The sequence below is a fragment of the Hibiscus syriacus genome, unplaced genomic scaffold (genome assembly GCF_006381635.1).
Source record: "Hibiscus syriacus cultivar Baekdansim isolate YM2019G1 unplaced genomic scaffold, ASM638163v2 tig00110017_pilon, whole genome shotgun sequence".
Lineage (NCBI taxonomy): Eukaryota > Viridiplantae > Streptophyta > Magnoliopsida > Malvales > Malvaceae > Hibiscus > Hibiscus syriacus.
Window position 1 is genome coordinate 781,224 of NW_024062565.1, and position 21,419 is coordinate 802,642.

The 21,419-nt window shown below is 33.3% G+C and overlaps 3 protein-coding genes across 3 annotated transcripts; 1 reads left to right on the forward strand and 2 right to left on the reverse strand.

Moving 5' to 3' along the window:
• Positions 1–2,017: 2,017 nt before the first annotated feature.
• Positions 2,018–5,576, reverse strand: LOC120212876 (phosducin-like protein 3). The gene is made up of 5 exons (XM_039211065.1): positions 5,470–5,576; positions 4,721–5,013; positions 3,139–3,282; positions 2,517–2,722; positions 2,018–2,277 (listed from the first exon to the last, which is right to left on the reverse strand). The coding sequence occupies exons 2-5, from the start codon at positions 4,960–4,962 to the stop codon at positions 2,114–2,116; spliced, it is 756 nt and encodes a 251-aa protein (XP_039066996.1). The 5' UTR covers positions 4,963–5,013; positions 5,470–5,576; the 3' UTR covers positions 2,018–2,113.
• A 998-nt stretch (positions 5,577–6,574) lies between these two features.
• LOC120212960 (COP9 signalosome complex subunit 3-like) lies at positions 6,575–10,676 on the forward strand. Its single transcript, XM_039211128.1, has 12 exons — positions 6,575–6,597; positions 7,209–7,478; positions 7,867–7,982; positions 8,080–8,326; positions 8,766–8,823; positions 8,922–9,011; positions 9,191–9,256; positions 9,608–9,697; positions 9,770–9,928; positions 10,030–10,151; positions 10,306–10,378; positions 10,475–10,676. The coding sequence occupies exons 1-12, from the start codon at positions 6,575–6,577 to the stop codon at positions 10,541–10,543; spliced, it is 1,383 nt and encodes a 460-aa protein (XP_039067059.1). The 3' UTR covers positions 10,544–10,676.
• A 2,742-nt stretch (positions 10,677–13,418) lies between these two features.
• Positions 13,419–17,875, reverse strand: LOC120212875 (transcription factor GTE8-like). The gene is given in 12 exon segments (XM_039211064.1): positions 13,419–13,721; positions 13,819–13,949; positions 14,061–14,127; positions 14,207–14,322; positions 14,413–14,493; positions 14,645–14,679; positions 14,681–14,715; positions 14,874–14,946; positions 15,329–15,458; positions 15,539–15,587; positions 15,742–17,086; positions 17,726–17,875. Coding segments are annotated over 11 exon segments (2,208 nt in total). The 5' UTR covers positions 16,963–17,086; positions 17,726–17,875; the 3' UTR covers positions 13,419–13,451.
• Between the last annotated feature and the right edge of the window lie 3,544 nt (positions 17,876–21,419).

Genomic DNA, 21,419 nt, shown 5'->3' on the forward strand with positions numbered 1-21,419 from the left:
TTTTTGTATGCAATAATGTTCATATGAGGAATCATGTGATATAATAATCTAATTTTGGCTACTAATTAAATAATTAAATTTCTAATTTTTTTTCGTAATTAATATTAATAATTTTCATATATTTTTTGTCAACCCGACCTAAGTCGAAAATATATATCTTTTATTTTAATTCGATTCGATTCAAAAATTATATATCATCTATCAGCCTAACTCGAAAATATATATACCCGACCAAAATTTTTATAAAATAAATCCGACCCAACCCAACCCGGTATACAATAAGAAATTAATTTAAAAATAATATATTTTTTTAAAAGAAATTACACTATTATCTTCAGATCGAGTCAGAATTTTTTCACCCTCCACCCGAACCCGACTTGACATCACCCTTAAAAAATATGACCCAACCCGACTCAAACTAGATTTAAAAAAAAAATCTAACCTCCGATAGGGTCAGAACCCATCGAATTAGGTAAATATTCATTTTATAACATTCATTTCCAAATATATAGTTAAGGGTAAACTATTCCAATGGTCACTTTCATTTATAAACATTCATTCTTGTTCTAATTTTAAAAAAAATAACATTCCGGCCACTCATGTTATCATTTTATAACATTCTAGTCACTTAAATATTAAATATCGTTAATTTGATTACGTTACACATAAATAAAATTGATAATTTTTAATTTAACCTCTAAACTTAAAATAAAATATCAATTTGCACTTGAGTTTTATACAAAATATCAATTTTAAATTTAATGAATAAAAGGGTAAAGTATGCATTTAGTACCTAAACTATCAATTTTGAGTTGTTTTAGTACCTAAACTTTTAAATTTTTCAAAACCATAAACATTTAGTTTTCATTTTATTTTAATAACACATCATTAAAAACTTAACGCGTTAAGTACCTAAATTATCAATTTTGGTCGTTTTAGTACCTAAACTTTCGTTCCCCCCAAGCTTAACGTTAAATTTTGAACGGAGATACTAAATGAAACAAAAACTAAAGCTTTTAACTGCGGGATACTAAAACGAGACAAAAACCAAACTTTACGTATGATTTTGAAATTTTGAAAGTTTAAGTACTAAAATGGATCAAAACTGATAGTTTAGGTACTATACTTATAATTTACCCTAGATAAAATTGAATACTTATGAAACAAAATTGACCATTGCAGTAGTTTATCCTATAGTCATTGAATGCCTTGACTATAGGGCCAGGTTCTTTTTGGACATTTAATCTATGGATTCTTCTGGTAAATGGATGAAAATAAATAAATTTGTCTAAAATCAACCCCCCATGAAATTGGTATTCATAATACTTCACTTTGTTCCGACTATTCTTCAATCCTCAACTTCACGAATTGAGCATTTTAAGGCAAAAGAAAGTTCACTCTGATATAACACTTATCTCCGGATTTCCGTCCGGACGGTCCTACACTGTATCTTCTATATGTATTTCGGAATGTTACATATTCAACAACCGGTCCATACGATACCTGGTACATCGGATCTTGCCGACAACGGTGGATCAGTCATCGGTGCCAATGTAACGATCCCCGAACTCACCCATCCCTGGTGTTACACGGAACTCCTCATTCAGTGCAACGTCGATATCTGAAGTGACGATTAAATTTTAATTCATTTGTATTTTATTTTATTTCCTTTTGTCGTTATCTAGATTTAAAAGGATAAATACAACTTTCTTGTATGTAAAGTGTACCTACGACTCTCACTGCAACATACAATGACAATATCTTATAATCGAGAGACCACTTGTGTAATTTAACCTAAGTTTTATTGAAATTTCGATTTCAATCGAAATTAGATTTCGAGTTGGATCTTGGACAATCCCTTCCTTTTTAGGGAAGTCCTCGGTGTAAAGACGTGAAAATGGTAACACAGTAAGTGAACCACAAAACCTAATAACACAAATTTCCATTAATGGATATCAAACCATAGGAGAGAGTTATAATGTATTGATATAAAAAAAAACATCAAAACCAGCAAAGACCAACCAAAAAACAGCTGCAAGAAACCAGAAATTACAATAGCTTGTCGACGTTATCCTTTCCCAGCCAAAAGAAACCGAGTGAATGTACTGAACATCTAATCACTCGATGATCCTCCGTCGTCCCGATCCTCATGCTCAGTAACAATTTTTTCGATAAACCGCCTTCGAACTCCTTCAAGAACAACCTTTTGTGATTGGTCACCCCCACTTTGACCATCATTTAATACAGGGTCTGATTGACAGAGAACTAAGGCCACACCTGTTTTTTAAGACAAAAACAGAAACTGAATAACCATCTAATTTTGACAATTAGTTTATCTCAGAATGCATCCAAAACATCACAGGATAAGAGAATGGATAACCGAGATTCGAACCCTATACCTACTACATCATCTTTTTAATGGCGACGGAACGAACAAACTAGATTAAAACCAGGGTTCTAAAATGAGAAAAGGAAGAAGAAGAAGAAGAAGAGTGAATCCCTTCATTGAAGCATACCTTCAGGCGTGCATCTCCAGCCAAAACTGTGCAAGCCAACATAATTTGCTTTTACTGCTCCACTGTTATACACCAAGAGAGTTGGAAGATTACGATCTGGGTAGTTAGGGATGCAATCGGTGGATATTATCTTGACAAACTTTGTGGCAGGGTACTTAACTGCCAATTCTTCCAAACACCGTAGAAGCAGCCCACACTCCGGCAATCTAATAAGAAATAACAATAAAGCAAAGAATAATCAATACAACGACCATCAGCGCACATTTTTCAACAAGCGCAAGCATTTTAAAGTTTCATGTTCGTAAATCATGTAGTTTTTATTCGAATTACATCACAGGCAGAAAGGAACATCCATATAATATAGAACAATGTAAAGCAAAAATGATATGATTTGATTACATTAAGTGTTACAAAAATGAAAATTTATACAGTTTACTTCAAATGTTAAACAGGAAGCACTAATATTGTATTAAGAAAATAAAATCCCATCAACAATCTTAAGAAAAATATATAATACATTATAAAGAGAAAGATTAGAAAGTGCTCAATGCAAACGAATTTGCCACAATTTAGATGACTAATAATCGTATGAGAAGCAAGCAATATTTCAAATGTAAAATACCCTTCTTTGTAGAGGAGGACAACCACCCAGACATCCTGAGGAGCTTGTGAAACCTCTCGTACGAAATCGGATCCCGAAATCTGCATCACTGATCCATACTTTGAAACCTTAGCTGCTTCCCTCATCTCAGCTAGCCTCTTTTTTCTATCAAAACACCATTCTTTTCTAATGAAATGCAGAAACATAGATATCGAAGAACATTTTGTTACTCAAGCTTTAGTGTGGAAGCCGGATTCGAATATATGCCCAATACCGAGATGTTTAACTTTTTCATGTATTCAAAAGATCCAGAGCAAATGAAAACACAGTCACAAGGCAAATGTTCCAACTTTTTTAAATCATGAATTTGATACAAAATGAAGAACAAATAATAATAAGCCTTAAAGTATATCATAGAAGTTTACTCTTATTCATTTAAAAACTTTCCTTTCATCACAAAATTAAGAAATTTGTTCAATTAAACCAAACTCATTTTAATTCAATAAAAAAATCTTCTCTGAACCCAATAACTAAACGTTTTAAACCTCAAATTTAAATCCAATAAAAATCCAATTAATTGAATAAAGAGAAAATAACCTCAGTGACCGAAAATGCCTTATAATATACGATTTTAACAAAATTTTTTTGATTTGCCAAAATGACCAACAAAATCGCAACGCGAACTCTAATTTTTCAACTCAGTTTCTAAATTCGCAACGCGAATATCCAGATTCGCAACTCGATTTTGAAAAATGTGTTGCGAAAGTTAAAATGTGTTGCGAGAGTTTGAAAAACGTGTTGTTACGATAGTGAAAAAGTGTTGCGATAGTGAAAAATCCAAAATAAATTTACATTTTAACTATTCCAAATTCATGTGGAGTTTGAAACAATAAAAAATGTGTTGCGATAGTGTAAAAGATTCTCAAGCCATTTGTAAGATCTTAGTTTGAAACAATAAAGAATGTGTTGCGATAGTGTAAAAGATTCCAAAGTGTTTGCAATGCTTAATCCCACATAGTATTGGAAACACTATTGGGAATGAGTATTTAAGGCTTGGATTTCCCACTTCCTTGTTGAGTGGAAGAGAACAAGGGGGACTCTCGCGCACCGCCGCCGCCGCCGTCCCGTCTCGTCTCGTGGTCGTGGTAATACGTGTCTTCAACACGTCCGCGCGGATACTATCTTTTTAGATAAAATTCTTAAGAAATCGCAACGTGAACTTTGACTATCGCAACGAATTTGGACTAACGTAAATTTGGAAAATCACATTGCAATTTTGTATTATCGCGTTGCGATAGTCAGAATCGCGTTGCGATTTACATATTCGCATTACGATTTTAGAAAATCGCAACGCGATAATCAGAATTGCGTTACGATTTATATATTCGCATTGCGATTTTAGAAAATCGCAACGCGATAGTCAAAATCGCATTGCGAATCTGGAAACTGATTTGCGATACTGGAGATCGCGTTACGATTTAGAGATCGCATTGCGATTTGTTGGTCATTTTGACAAATCGAAAAAAAGTTGGTCAAAATCGTATATTATAAGACATTTTCGGTTACTGAGGTTATTTTCTCTTGAATAAAAACTAAATAAAACTTGTATTCTTCAAGGAAACGATCATCGTCGAGATCATCTTCGAGATCTTCAACTTCTTCTTCAGTCCTTTGATCGATCCAAGACTTGTCCTTGGGAGCAGAATCCAGGTCGGGTGCAGGTTCAAAAGGAGAAGGCTTGAAAGCAGGTGGCTTTGGGGGTAAATTGCCAAGCTTTCTTTGGATATCATCCCATTGAGTGGAAGCTCCTTCTACATCTTTGTAAACGAAATGGTAATCCGCCATTATTTAGAACTCTCTTTTCCTTTCTCTGATACTTCTGCTATGCTTCTAATTCTAAACAACATCGAAATAAAAACGCGATATGAATATGAAGTGCTCTGATTCTAGCCCCTACGGTTCTAATCAATCAAGATTTTTCTACACCCACCCATGAAGAAGTAGCAGCCAAAAATGAACACAACCAAAACAAAGCAATTCAAAACACTAATCAGCCAAATATACGTAATTCATCTTTTGATGCCCTTATATTTCTGGGTTTTCAGAATTCAGCTGCAATATGAAATTAACCCAACATGAATGCATCACAAATAAAAAAAATCCACATTTCTTAGCAAATCATCAATCATCTTCCACAGATCCTATCTCCGAACAGTTAGTTTCTAAGCCAAACTTCTACTATCTTGCCCTAAGACTTAAGTCAAGAAAAAAACCATTTACATAACAGATCTTGAAAAAAAATGAAATCTTATTTAAGAAAACACAAATCTATGAGAAAGCAGATAAACATACATGTAGAAGAGTCGTGAGAGTGGCGATGGGAGCGGAGGTCAGCCCCGGAGAGAGGGGCGGAGGTGATAAAGAATCGGGGAAAAGAAACTGAGTGGGTTTGTTTTCGATAAAATTGCCGTTTTACGGGAAGGGTAAAACTCTTCGTTAGTACCTCAACTATAATGCATATTTTAAGGGTAAACTATGCGGAAAGTCTCCTATGTTTAGAGTCTAACTGATTTTGGTAACCCATTTAAAAATTAAGGGGAAATAATCCCTAACGTTATCGATTTGTTCGATTTTCGGCCCTCGGTTATTAATTTTCGTTAACCCCTTTTGCCTAATTCCCTAACATGGATTAAGGACTAAAATTGAATAAGAGTTAACGATTGAGAGACTAAAATCGAATAGATCAACAAAGTTAGGGACTAAAATCAAACGAATCAATAACGCTAGAGACCATTCCCCTATAATTTTTAGATTGGTGACCAAAAACAGATGTAACTATCTGCATAGTTTACCTTAATTTTAATTACATTTGTCGGCTATTCAAAGTTACAAAATAATCATTCAATTTGAAAGTTATAAGAATATCATTTTTCATTTAAAAAGAAAAGGATGACATATTATTTTTTTAATAATCTGATTATAAGAAAATATATATTTTAATTTTTTTAATTATTGGCAACATATACCTTATAGATAGGGATGATAATTTAATATGAAATCGACGGGTTTCAACCCGACTCGATTTGATAGGATCAATTTTTTTAAAAATAAAATCGACTTCAGGTCGAATTGGGTTGAGTTCGAGTGAAGAGTGAAAAAACTTTGACCCGGCCCAACCAGTCCTGACTCGACCCAAGGATAATTATGTAATTTTATTAAAAAAATATTATTTTATACTGAGTATGATCAGATTTTTACTCTAAAAATTTAGGTCGGGTCAGAGACATGTGGAGGATATATATTTTTAGGTCAGGTCGGACGGGTGGAGGATACATAATTTTCCGATCAAGTCGGGTTGACCAAAAATCCGATCCTACCTTACCCATTGTCATCCCTACCTACAGAAGTAGTTGATTGAACCCAAAACCTTTATAAAGAATAATACTCTATTTTACCAATGAGATCGCTTAATGAGTTCAAGTATGATATATTAATTAATAAACTAACATAATAATAAATTTAATTTTGTTATGAATATTTATTTATGTGAACATCTATTATTATTATTATTATAACATTATATATTAAATATACTTTTGATGTATTTTATTATTAAAACTTTAATATTCAATGAAATTAGAGTTATATATGATATATATTTCTTATGCCTATAGATATAATTAAAAGAAAATCATAAAAACAATTTATATAGAGATAATAATAGAAAATTTTCTATTTATTTTCGTATTACTTCTTCTTATTTTTTTATTTCATAACTTGTTATCAACATGTTATTATATAATTAAAAATTAAATTTATTTGATTGAATTAAAATTAAGACTAAACTAATAGAATAAGTAAATATTAATGATAAAATGTGATTTGTTTGACAAAATAGATAAATGATTTAATTGATAAAAACTAAAGATGGATGATTAAAATGAAAAGAGAATAATTAATTGAGCATAGGTATAAATTGCCTAATTCAGATATAACTTAAAACTAACTTGCTCGAGGTACTAATTCAATCAGAAGACTGTAGTACAGGGACCTGTCTACTATTTTAACCAAAAAAGTTCTTTTAAAACTAGTTGTAATAACTGGAAATCCAAGTTTTATTTTATTTTTTTGTTAAGGTCACTGAGTCGATACGATCAGAAAACTCAGCTGCGAGGGGTGAACTCAATGGAAGGTCTAGTGACTCAAATCCAGGGGCTATCAGGCACCGACTCGGATGTTTTATCGCTGCAAAATTTGCTTAAACAAGCTGACGACTCGCTCCATGCCGAGTCAACTCGATTGCTGCCTTTTCTCGACCAACTCGACCCTGCCAAGCACTCTCTGGGTTACCTCTATTTCCTGTGAGTCATTCCTCAATCCGAGTCTTAAAAAACTCGACTCCCCCTGTTTAATTTTGTCAAATTTTCATTGGGGGTGATCTGGGTATTGTTTAGAATTTGACGTTTGGGTGGTAAGAAAAGAAAGGAAAATAGGAGAAAATTGAACACTGTTTTTTTAGGGTTTCAGATACTGGTTTAATTATTTTCTTTTTATGTACCCAAAAAGAGTTTCTCTTCAAGTTTAAAATATGGGTTTATTATGAAAACAGTTGGAAGGAAAAGTAATAGCTATGAATTTTATTAATGTTGCTGAGAAAAGAAAAGAAAGTTGAAGAAAATTTGATCTTGGGAATTTTGTTTGTTAAGGTGTTCAATTAATAGCTGTGAGTACTTTTAATGATTTCAACAGGGAAGCTTTTACTGCTGGTCCAGTTACAAACGAGCATGCTAGTTCATCTGTGTTAATGATTGCCAGATTTATCAGTTCATGTGTTGCCGAGCAAATTCGATTGGCACCCGATAAGTGTATGTATCACCCTTTCTTTGAATCGAATCGGTATTGAGATTTGCAAAGTTTCTGTTTTTTTCGGTCGCTGATGTTGATTTTACTGTGATTTGGTAGTTATATCTGTCTGTAAGAGGTTCAAAGACCAAGTTCTTTTGCTTGAGGAGCCCTTGCGTGGAGTGGCTCCAATGCTGACCGCTATTCGGAAGCTTCAGTCCTCTTCCGAACATCTGACCGCATTACACCCGGAGTTTCTTTTGCTTTGTTTGCTGTCAAAGTGCTACAAAACTGGTCTTTCCATTTTGGAGGAAGATATTTTCGAGGTTGATCAGCCAAGGGACCTTTTCCTTTTTTGCTATTACGGGTCGGTTGCTTCGCAATCCATACTATTTTCATCTCAGATTACTCTTTAACCGTTACAAATTCTAAACGCATAGCCGTTAAGAGCTCTTATCTTTTTCTTTGGCATTTTGCAATAGATAAGAACATTAGCTTTTCTATAGGCACGTGTAACATCTAATGTTTTTCCGATTTCATTATGAAGTATATTTAAGACACTTCTTTTCATACACTTTGTAATCGATATAAAAAATAGCTTCCTTCTATAAGCATTTGTAGAGTAACAGTTTCCCGGTCTCATTACGAATCAAAATTTGCATGAGCAGTAAAGTTTTGTTACCTACTGAAGGTGAAAGATAAATCTTTAGTAATTGATGTACCGGTATCTTTATTTTACTGTTTCGCTGGTTTAGCATCATCGAGGGGAATCACTTATCTAGGTTTCCCATTTGACATCACGACAGGGGAATGATAAGCATCGGACATAAGCGGTTCCGGAAAGCATTGGAGCTTCTACACAATGTATGCCGTTTCTTTAAAGCTCTGCTGTGGCAAATATTCCTACAGTCTGACTTCCAATTACTCTTTTTTTTTTCATTTGCTGTATGGTAATTGTTTAGGTTGTGACTGCTCCTATGCCGACCATCAATGCGATAGCTGTCGAGGCTTTCAAAAAGTACATATTGGTCTCTCTTATTCACAATGGACAGGTATGTTCTGCAGTTAACATTCCTTTTACATTGTATTGTGTATTAAGAAAATACGGAGAAATCCTTAAAAAAGAAAGAACAAATGATAAAATTGGTTCTCGATTTGTATTACGTATTAAGCTGCGGTACGTCTTTGCTGTTCTTCATCTCTGAGTGATTTTTCATCCTTTTGGTTACAGTTTCCTACCAATCTCCCTAAGTATGCTTCTTCAGTTGCTCAGAGAAATTTGAAGAACTTATGCCAGGTAAATATGAATTCTAAGATTAATGATAATGACTTGAAAAGGGTTAATTGCATGAGATGTCCCGAAATTACGAGCGAAATTCTAAATTAGTTCCAAATCAAAACATTCTAATTGAGTCTTCAAAGTATCAACATCGTATCGATCAGATCCTTCCATTAGCGTAGTCATTAGGCTAGGCTTAAATTAGAAAGTTTTGAAGTTCAAGACCAATTTAGGGTCGAGCTCATAGTTTGAAGACGTTTTGTGCAATTAACTTGAAAATTGTAGCTTCCTACCTACATAAAAAGAATGAATGATATGCTTCCATAAATTTCAGTTTATTAATCAAGTTTTTACTTTTATCTCGAGTAGCCGTATATCGAACTGGCAAACAGTTATAGCAACGGGAAAATTGCGGACTTAGAGACATACGTTGAGGCGAACAAGGATAAATTCGAGAGCGTAAGTGCTGTATCTAAACTTAAACCTACGATTTGTTCGACCTTCTAAAAGAAGCTTTGTACCTTTAACCAGGACAACAATCTAGGCTTGGTGAAGCAGGCAGTATCGTCTATGTATAAACGAAATATCCAGAGATTGACGCAGACATATCTAACTCTCTCGCTTCAGGATATTGCTAACAGGGTGCAACTGAATAGCCCCAAGGAAGCTGAAATGCATGTTCTTCAAATGGTAATTACGGATAGTCTGTTGTGGTTAATTAAAGACTACTGTTCTACGTATCTGTTACTTTTATGAAGTTCCGGAGTTGAAATTTTCGTGCTGAATTTTAGATTAAAGATGGTGAGATATATGCAACGATCAACCAGAAGGACGGGATGGTTCGATTCCTAGAAGATCCTGAACAATATAAGACCTGCGAAATGATTGAGCGTATCGACTCATCAATCCAAAGGTACACTCGCTATGGGATGGTATAGGAATGAAAACAACATAATTTGATTGATAATTTCGTAATGTCAATGTACCTTCGAGTGTAAACACGAGCTCGACCTCATCATGGATAAAGTATCGAAGTTTTTAGTTTTTATTTTCGTGTTCCGTTACAGGTTAATGACAGTCTCGAAGAAGCTGAATGTTATGGATGAACTCATGTCATGTGATCCATTGTATCTAGCAAAGGTGAGACTTTTGTATTCGATATACGAAAGAGTTTAAGCGAAGCTATCATGTATGAATCATTGATCCGGTAGGAGCTAACCGCGTCTTTGTTTTCAGGCCGGGAGAGAGCGGCAGAGGTTCGACTTTGACGACTTCGACAACGTTCCTCAAAGGTATAACATATGAGTGGTTAACTATCAATGAGAAAGATCTAAGACTTGCAAGTTTGTTAGAGAGGTTTCGATATAATATATGTACTTTTGCTGACCTAATCTGTGGATGTATGAGCTTATTGAAGAATTTGATGGAATAGCTTTTATAAGTTACTTGAATAGATTCTAGGGTATTACACCTTTAGTATCTAAACAATCAATTTTGGTATGTGAGTACCTAAATTTTCAATTTTTTCAAAATTATACCTAAAGTTTAGTTTTTGTTTCATTTTAGTATCCCGTTCAAAATTTGACCTTAAATTTTGGAAAAATTAAAAGTTTAGGTACTAAAATGAACCAAAATTGATAGTTTAGGTATTAAACCCATAAAGTTTTTTAATGGTGGGTTACTAAAATGAAATGAAAATTAAACATTAGGTATGATTATTTAAATAATTTAAATAGTCAGATTATTTAAACTTAATTGGATAGTGATCTCAAAGCAACATTATATCATATATTTTGATAACTTTTGTAACTTTTCATAGTTAATGGACTTTGTAAAACAGTACACTATAACCCTAAAATTTACCTTTTTTTGTTTTGAGTTTTCGAATCAATTGAATATTTTATTCATAGCTTGAGTTTGAGACTGTAAAGAATATTTGAAAAATTAAACCTCGTTTTGGTCTTTAGTTAAATAATTTAAATAGTATGATCATTTTATAACTTCTAATAGTCGATGGACTCGAGCAACACTATATAGTCATAAGATCATTTTTAACTTTTCATAATCGATGGACTTAGTTTAAACAATACTCCATAATCGGGGATAATTTGTGTACTTTACCCTATAAATAATTACATTTAATTTGAATAGAAATTCAAACAAATATATTCAACTCGTAATGAATAACAGATAAGCCGGTAGAAATGAACAAAGGAAAGCTCCCAATGCAGAGATAACAAAGGGGAAAAATGGAAAAATGGAAAATCATGATACGGTAATAGCAAAGGTACAGCTCTTTAATGGAACCCGAAGCCGAAAAATAACGAAAGCTAACCGATCTTCGTGTTTCGATCTTTACACAGCATGTGCCATTCCTGAGTACAGTAGCTTGAAGAGCGCGGCGCTCGGCTTCTTCTGCTGTTAGTTTCGAGAGTGTTGAAGGTCCTTAGGTTTACCATCTTCCTCACCTTCTTTCTTCTTCTCTTCTTTTTTTATCTTCATCATCTTCGTCTTCGCTCTCGTCCTCGATTATCTCGGTTTTAGGAGGTTTCTTGCCTGTGCAGCCTTTAACAAGGCTATTCGTTCCATTGAAATTCGAAGCCTCTTAGCGGCAGCCACCTTCACTTCATCTTCAGGAATGTATTCAACACCCCCGTCAGTCAGGTCATCCAACCAGCCTTGTGGATCTGATTCGATCTGATTAGTAATCGATGCAATTGATAGTATAAAATCAAGCATATCTGTACGTAAAATTATTTGAATGATATTCAAGAGAATTATACTCTATCATCGAAGCATCGACGTTGTTTAAATCGTTATGAAGAGAATAATACTTTTTTTTACCATTGAAGTTACACTTCGAGTTAAATGAATTTAAACGGAAAAAACTCAAATGTATTCTTTTTATTTTTATAACGGAAAAATGAGTATTCTACATTTTAAATGATGAAAATAAATAAGAAAAAAAAATATAAATGTGTCATGTGTTAGATTACGGTTTTTTTATAAAGATTGTTACGATATAGACACAAAAGTGTAACGTAAAAAACGTTAAAGCACACACTTTCAATGAAAAAAAATTAGGCACTTGCTTTTAGGGGTTGTTTGTTTACTTCAGAATGATTAAGCGCTGAATGATTCAGAGGTTCTGTATGAATTAGCTTTGAATGTGACATGTTGTTTGATAATGGCTCTGAATCATTCAGAATGTACTTCTGTGCTGAATCATTCAACATTGTTTTGTTGAATCAGTCAACATTGAATCATTCAGAGGTGCGAAACAAACGCGCTGAATGCTGAACGGTTCAGCATTCAGCGCTGAATAGTTCTATTAAGAGATAAACAAACAGCCCCTTAGTAAAATATTCTTTTGGCACCCAAAGTTACCTTAGAGTATAATTTGGGTACTTATTTTTGTATTAAACTTTCATAATATTATGGTACAATTTGATTCCAATTTTTTTTTACTTTCTCTAACTATATATACTTTTAATATTATAATTTTATTTAATCTATCAAATACAATCTAAACCTATAAGATATAATTACAATATTATATTTTAAAGAAAATATTTTGAGGGTAAAATATTGAAGAGAGTATAAAATAATCAATGAATTGATGAGAAAAAAGAAATACAAACAAGTGCAATCAGAAGATCAAATCGAATAAAAATGAAAAATTAAGAATAAATTTAAAAAATACAATTTTAGTAAGAAAAATAAGTTAAAATAAGATTGATTGAAAAAATAAGAAATTCATGAAAAATTGAGATTAAAAAAACAGAAAACTTGTTATTGAAAAGAAGAATTGAAAGTGCTTTGACATTCCAAAGGGATAAAAAAAATCAAAGATTAAATTGTAAAATTATCAAAATACTAAACCAAATATTTTATTTTTAGAGTAACTCAACATTTTCAAAATACTAAACCAAACTCCAAAATGTGAGAAAGAATGAGAACAAAGTTTACACAAACTCTAGAACCCTAAATCCCAAAAAATAAATTCAGATTTCATTTATGCTACCTAAGAAATAATAGGGTTTAGTCCCACTTAAATCGAGTCCGTTAGTACTGTTCCTCAACGAGTCATGGTTAATGGAAGCCTCTTAAACTACATTAGACACAACTGAAACTCTCTTGAACTTGTGATTGTAATTACAAAAGTTGCTACAAAAAGAAAAAGATTACATTGTTGTGAGTACATGAGCAGATCTCAATCTATTTCACCCTCCTCTGCATCATTTATTCGATTCGGAAAACCTGTCGGCTCACCTTCGGCTTCCTCTTCATCATCCTTCATGTACAACCCCAGTTGTTCCAAGGGGTTGCTGCTCCCAAACTTAAAACTACCCAGCGCTTCCAGGTTGTGATCCGAGCATGTTCCGTCCACCGAGCTTGGCAAATTCTCGACCGGGGTGGAGCTAAGCATTTCTAAGTCTTCGAGAAACCTAGAATTCTCATTTATTTCGATAGTCTTCTCCATCTGCAGAACATCAGAAATATTTGGATATTGAGTCCACAACTAATAAGGATGCCATTTTTTTGAAAGAAAATGTCGATACAACGCATTCTTCTACCACCTTCAGTAATGCTTGCCGTGCTTCTTCTCGCTCAAGCTCCCTCTTCCGTCTAGCCTCAGCTGCAGCTTCTGCTTCAGCTTGCCTTCGAGCATCTTCTGCAGCCTCCGCTTCTGCTTGCAGTCGTGCCTTTTCTGCTCACATGTAAAGATTGTAAATAAGTTTACTTGTCCATTTTGGAAACCTATGTAGCAAAAAAATTGCAAGTTGAACACACAGCAAATACACTCAACTAAAGTACAAACCTTTCTTCCTTCGTTGTTCCAGTTCCTCTCTTTCCCGACGCAATTTTTCCGGGCCCCCCACATCTCCCTGATCCATGACAAAAAGTGCTCAGAAAAGAATAGGTATGCCATACTGTAAGTTCCAGGAACCCAACCTTTCATCTAACCTGTGGAAGTGCCTTTTCTCGAGCTTTTATAATGGTATCAGCAAATCGTTTTTTCAATAAAGCAGCCCTATAGAGTTTCTCAGGAGAAATCTGTCTCTCAGTTGGAGCACTGTCCCCTATATTTTTAATTGGAAAGACAATAAGGCACAACTCTAATATAATTTTTTTTTTTCATTTTTACTCTCATAAATTTTCATTGAACTTACCATCTTGGCAACCGTCTGACTCAACAGAACTTGGATTTGGCCGAGAAGTCTGCTCAAGCTGATCTAACCCACTCATACATTCTGCATATAGAATGCGGATTGACAAAACTTATATTAAAGGGAGTATATATGATTTCATGGCTTTGCCATTCAAGCAAGAAGATAGGTATTGGAACATTTCTCCTTCGATGCTCATGAAAAAAAATATAAACATTAAAACTTGGTCACTCACGATTCTTATCAAGAAGATTGTCAGCACCGGTTTTCGTCTAATTGAGCCCCAGAATCTATAGTATCTGGTACCTGAAGGGGTAATGCAAATTAAGATACTAGTTAAAATGTAATCCAGCTCATCCGAAACTACTTGGGACAAGGTTAAACTTTAAAGTGGATCAAACATAGAACTAGAAGGTCAAACAAGTCCGAATTATCATTTAAAACTAAATAGAACCAGCACACACCTTCACTGCATCCACCAAATTTGATGCTTTAGCACCATCAGATTCACTATCCGAACTGCCAGAGTCTGAATCCACAAAGATTAAAAAAAAAAAAAGTAAGCAGCCACGGAAATGGCACCTGCAACAGGCATTTAATCTACCTCCTCTTTCAAGGGTGGGGGAGTTCAAAAAAAGTTATTTACCTAACCAAATTTCAGCACAAGCAACCAAAAGTGACTAGATCAGCAGATAACATACAGAAGCATAAATTTAAAGAACCAATTCTCTAATTGAAAACTTTCCAGTCTAGTTTTTCTAACAATCATGTTTACCATATGTTGGTAGGTTGGTAACTCAGCTGCGTGGAGAACAGAGAATTTGGATCCAAAACAATGTGGGAACTGATGATTCATCATTTACTTAGGAAGACAAATTACATGATGCATACCAAAAGGAAAAGGGAAAAGTGTGATTACCTAGAGCTGCTTGAACTGACAGACTTTGCACTTCTATGGCCTGTATCTTTCTCTATCTCCACAGGTGGATAGCTTGAAACAGGAGGCTCATTTCCCCCAATGTCAACATCCTCATCAGCTTGGTCATTCCCTGCAAATGAAAAGGACAGAAAACAAGTCAGAAGGAAAACATGTGGGTTAATTATTAAGCACAATGATTTGAAAGATGACCTTTGCCTTGTTGCATGGATGAATTACTAGGAGCAGATTCATTCATTACCTGAATCAGAAAATTTCCCAAAAAGCAAACAAAAGTAAATAAGATTTAGAAGTACTTGACCATTTTGCTTTTATACATATACATATACATATTGGAGCATCTAAACCAAGCACTGGTGCGAAACTTGCAGCCTTTATAAGGTATGGATATGTACCTCAATTTCACAAGGATCACCTCTAACTAGGATTTTCTGTTTTTCTTGCAAATGGTCATCTAAAAGTCTCTTCAATGTGAACATGTTATCATCACTGAGGACATCAATATCGATCTCAATTTCTTCTTCTCCAGATTCATTTCCATTTGAACGGTGCTCTCTCAAGAAATCGATGATATGCGTAGGCATTTCAGATAGCAAAGATTCCAGTTGTCTGCCTATATTGTGTTTTTCCTCATCCGTCATTCTCTTTGCAGGTTCCTTTACAATATCTTGGGCCACTGAGGTTGTCTTTCTCTTTTTTGCAGGAGGCATTGACTTAGAAGTCTCCATGTCCTCAGAAGGAGCTTTACTTTGTACCAACTGGGAACTAATAACAGGTAATTTCTTCTCAATGTTTTTCCACCTTACCTCGAAAAACATGTTAAGGGTATCAGCCATAATGTGGACATCATTTCCAGGGGGGTTATAGGTCATTGCATTACTGAAAGTAAGCTTCACGTCATCATGAAACTCAAAGGGGCTTCCATAAGCACCTAATGCTATCTTCTTTTTAACTGTTCCTAGATCCATCGGGTGCTTTATCACATTAAAGTAATCTGGAATATTCAACTTGACTATATCTACCGGTTGGTTGAAAACCCACCCGTACTGATGGCCCATCAGTCGTTTTAGAAGACCCTCACACTGCTTCATCAACATAATATTTGATGTGTTTACAGCTGAAGCATGTTTTGCCGACTCAGATTTCCCAGAAAAAGACTGATTAAGACCACGTGCCTTTCCACTCAAAGGATTCCCCTTCTTCCCGGATCCAGAAGCCATCGATTTCTGAAAATCCCGTGCATGAGTTAAAACCTGACCATTGCTGCAACTAAGAATATCACTAGAAGATGACACAATGACCCCATTTGTCCTTTGCAACTTAACTTTCTTCTGAAACATTCGAATCTGTTCCAACTCATGTTTCAACCTATGTATCAAACCCTTTCTTTCAGACTGTGACATTTTTGACAGTGAAATAACTTGCATACTGACACCTAAAGTGTCGTTTTTATCAGGGTTCAAACTGATACATTTTCTCTTCGGGGAACTTGAGCCTTCTGAAGCAGTAATCTCGGTATCAATTCGTCCCGAGCTACCAGATCCCTCTGAGTCACCTGGAGGCTCATATGGGCCACAATAATACTCTCCTGCAAACGTATCTCGCTTTGCCAACATCTTAACCCAAACACCCTTCTTTTTGTATCCCTTTATTCAGTGAAAAGGAGCTGCTGATTTAGTCACCACACTCTGAAGATATCAACCATAGAAGCATAATTATCCAAATTGATTTCTACAGTAACTACAAGAGTAAAGGTAGGTAAATGTATCATTAAGCAAGTTTAGATTAACTCTTTTTTATCAATTTACCCAAACATAAAATCTTCTGACCATTTTGTCTACTTCCTTGAACTATTTATTTTTTGAAATACCCAAATTTGCTAGAACAAACCCTAGAAAACATTTATGGGAATCAAAATTGTCCGATTAAACAGCGAATACATTCAATTGTAAAGCTTTTCCGACGATGGAAACTAAATTGAACAGCATGAGAAATAATTTAACTTATTCATAGTTGAATAAAAGCAGCTCCAGCATGCATTTGCCCAAACACTGAATTTTACCCATCTCGTTAAACAATTTACATTACCCATCCTTAAGAGCCACAAATCCAACAGATTAAACCATATAAAACACCAAAAAAAGGCCCGAAATTCACATTTAATAATTTTCAATCATGCATGGAAAATTAAAATCAAAAGTGAAGAAAAACTAGCTTGCTGATTCAAATTTGAGAAAATTAAGTACCATTAACTAGACAATAGCCCAAATCTTTACATCAGAAGAAGATTGATACAACAAAACCCTAATCCAATTAGAGAAACCCAAAACTAGATCCAAAAAAAACTTAAAAAAAAAAGAAGAAACCAATATCAATTACCAGTATAGCAGTGCTCGCTCACTGTTCCTCCAATGTCGAAAACCCTTTCTTCAATTCCTTCAATCTTTTCGGCGACGAAGCAGAAGAAATACAACAACAACAACAACAGAAAGACAAAGAAACACGAAGAAGAAGGAAACAAAAGGCTGTAGATCAAGAAACCCTAGACCAATTAACTATTAATATTATTAAAAATGGGAAAAGGAACAATTTTTTTATCGGAAATTTAAAAAAAAAAACAAAATGGATCGGGAAAACAACTATTAGCGAGACAAGCTAAAGAGTCGGCCATCGGTCTTCTTCCCGCAATTTAAAAGGGCTTTTTGCTTACCTATGAGACATTGTGACCGCTGGATTCAGGATGGAAATGATCGGACGGTTAAATTTAAGATCAATCTTAGCCGTCATTTTTGGCGTGCTGATTTAACACAGTTTAATTTGATGTAATTTTAGATTTGTCAAATAAGTTTTTAAACTTTTAAATATTTTAATTTCATTCTCAAACTACGACTTTAGTTCTAAATCAGTCCTTAAAATTTTTTAACATTTTAATTTCATCTTCAAACTATGAATCTCATTCTAAATTGATCCTTAAAATTTTATATCTTTTAATTTAATTCCCAAATTCATCCAAATATATAATACATTTCAACTACAGTTTAACCTAAATTTTATTTTTTTTCAAACATATAATAATGTAACTTGGTCTGATGATTTTATTAACAAGATATGTGATTGGTATATAAGGATAATTTAGGATAAAATTGAAATATTCAAAAAGTTTGGGATCAATTGAGATTGAAGATCACAATTTGGGAATGAAAATAAAATATTCAAAAGTTTGAGGATTAATTTAGAATGATACTCATAATTTAAGGATAATATTCAAATGTTTAAAATTTTAGGGACCAATTTGAAATGAAATTTATAGATTGGAGAAGTATGATATAGTTAACTCAATTTTATAAGATTATTTTTTAATTAAAGTTTAAATGGATTAAAATGAATTTTGTACAGTATGGTTTCTGATCAAACCAAAATTAAATTTTAGGGTATATATGTATTAATTTATTTAAAGATATTTAAAATATTATTATATATAGTTTAATATATATAGGTTAAGATCGTTGGATGAGGAGAAATTAGAGGTTGAGATTAACTCTTTATTTATTTTTCAATGAATATCTTCTCATTTCTTGTTATTAATCTCAACCTTTGATTTTTCCTTATTCAACGATCTTAAAAAGGTGTAAAACTTTTTAATTTTACATGATATATATATATATATATAGGACTAAGATCCAATTACATGTGTAAAATAAAACTTTTTACACATTTTAGAATCGTTTAATGAAAGAAAATCAAAGGTTGAGATTAATGATAAGAAATAAAAAGATATTTACTGGTAAAAAACAAGAAATTAATTTCAACTTTTAATTTCCTCTCATGTAATAATCCTAAAATGATGTAAACTAAAAAATTACACCAGAGGTAAGTGAATCTTAGCTAATATATACTGTTATAACCATTTTTTAATAATCAAATTTAAAATAATTATCACTTTATTTTGGAAAATTAATTTTTTTCGCTTTAATTTGAAATTTAGGATAAATTTGATTTGGAGTCGCCATCGATCTTTAGGTCAGATATGTCAAATACCTAAAAAAACATCTTTCAAACAAATTTTATAAAAATCATTTAAAGACGAATATTGGTCTACTTATTAGCATAAATTCATTTTTAAAGATTCGGGAGTCGATTATGCGTGGGGAAAGGTAAGAATTCTCACAATGTGCAAAATTGATACCTCTCGATTATACATTCTCTAAAATAGTGAAATTTTACAAATTTGAATTCAATATTTAAATTACAGTCCTTTATTATTTATATAAATTTTGAAAAAGCGTGAATTATTTAATAAAATATTTGACTCGATAAACATGATTTGATTCACTCAATTTTATTTAAGAATGATGTTCTCTTACTACATGAATTAACATAAATTGAAATCTAGTTATGTTAGAAGCAATTCCATAAACTCACGACACAAGACAATATTGCCTTTAACGAAAAATCAAATGCATGATTTATGAATGTGATAGTAATAAATAACATGTACAGAATGAGTGAAATATCCTCATAATATACCAAATAATTAAATAAACTAAGATAACGGAATGTTAAAATAAAAAAACTCAAAATGAATATTTATTTATCAAAATAACTTCATTATATAAAACATAAAAATATTGTTATTTAAAATGAAACATATCTTATATACTTTTTAAAAATCATAGAATATAAATAAATATTGAATAACCATAAGGTATCAATTTCATTCGAATAACCCTCAAGATGACACTCTAAGTTTTTTAAGGTATTCCATAAGTTAGTTAAGCAATCAAATATATTTGAGTTGTTCTACCAGATCGGTCGCTTAAGACTTTTGGTATCTACCTTGACCCTATGAAAAAATGGGATCACTTCTTATGGGTTCGTTGAGAATGATTATGATATAGTTCATGGCCTATTAGAAGTAGAAGGCACTCTGGTGGGATACTCACGGACAGAAAAAGATTACGGTTAGTTTGATATTGATCGAGTGACATTACTTATTCGGTCTGAGCGGATAAATCCTTTATATATGATGCAAAATGAATCTTGTTCTATCGTTGATCATAGAAATCTCTATGAAAAAATATGAATCAGAGTTTGAAGAAGGGGAAGGAGAATGAGTACTCGACCCGCAACAGATAGAGGAGGATTTATTCAATCACATAGTTTGGGCTCCTAGAATATGGCGCCCTTGGGGATTTCTATTTGATTGTATCAAAAATTCCAATAAATTGGGATTTTCCTATTGGGCCGGGTTATTTCGGGGCAAGCAAATCATTTATGATGAAAAGGGTGAGCTTTAAGAGAATGATTCAGAGTTATTGCAAAGTGTAACCATGCAGTACCATGCACGAGATAGATCTTCCAATGAACAAGGCTTTTTTCGAATAAGCCAATTCATTTGGGATCTTGTGGATCCACTCTTTTCCCTATTCAAAGATCAACCGTTTGTCTATGTGTTTTCACACCGATAATCCTTTGTCGATGAAGATGTTGGGATTTGCAGAAGCTAGAATCGACAACCGAAAAAAGTTTACAAGGGGAAATGATATAAATAGTTTAGGGAGTAAGGAGAAATAAAAGATAGAGCAATAGACACAAGTATTTAGAGTGGTTCGACTTCTCCACCAAGTCTACTCTACTACCTTAGCTCCTCACTAAGGATTTTCTAACAAATTCACTAATTTGTTATTTCTTTTTATATGACAAAGAGATAACATTTACAACTCTCTATCTTTTTCCCTTGGTAAGATATAACCAACCCCTTTACAATAAAATAAAAGAAATTTAAACAATAAAACCCTTTAAGGTAGGTGTTTACAAGAATTAAGCTCACAAAGAACAAATATTTACAAGAGAGAAAGAAAATAAGAATAAAAGACTTCTTCTCTTGTGTTTGAATGCTTGGATAGGTTCTCTAACCTTCTTCAAGTGTCTTGAACTTGTATTTATATGTTGGAATCTTGTTGTGGTCGTTTTTAGCCATTAGGGGTTGTTTAAAGCCGTTTGAGGATGAAAATTCTGCAAAATAAATTTGCCCAGTACAGAGGGTATCGGTACTACCTTTGTTTATTTTAAA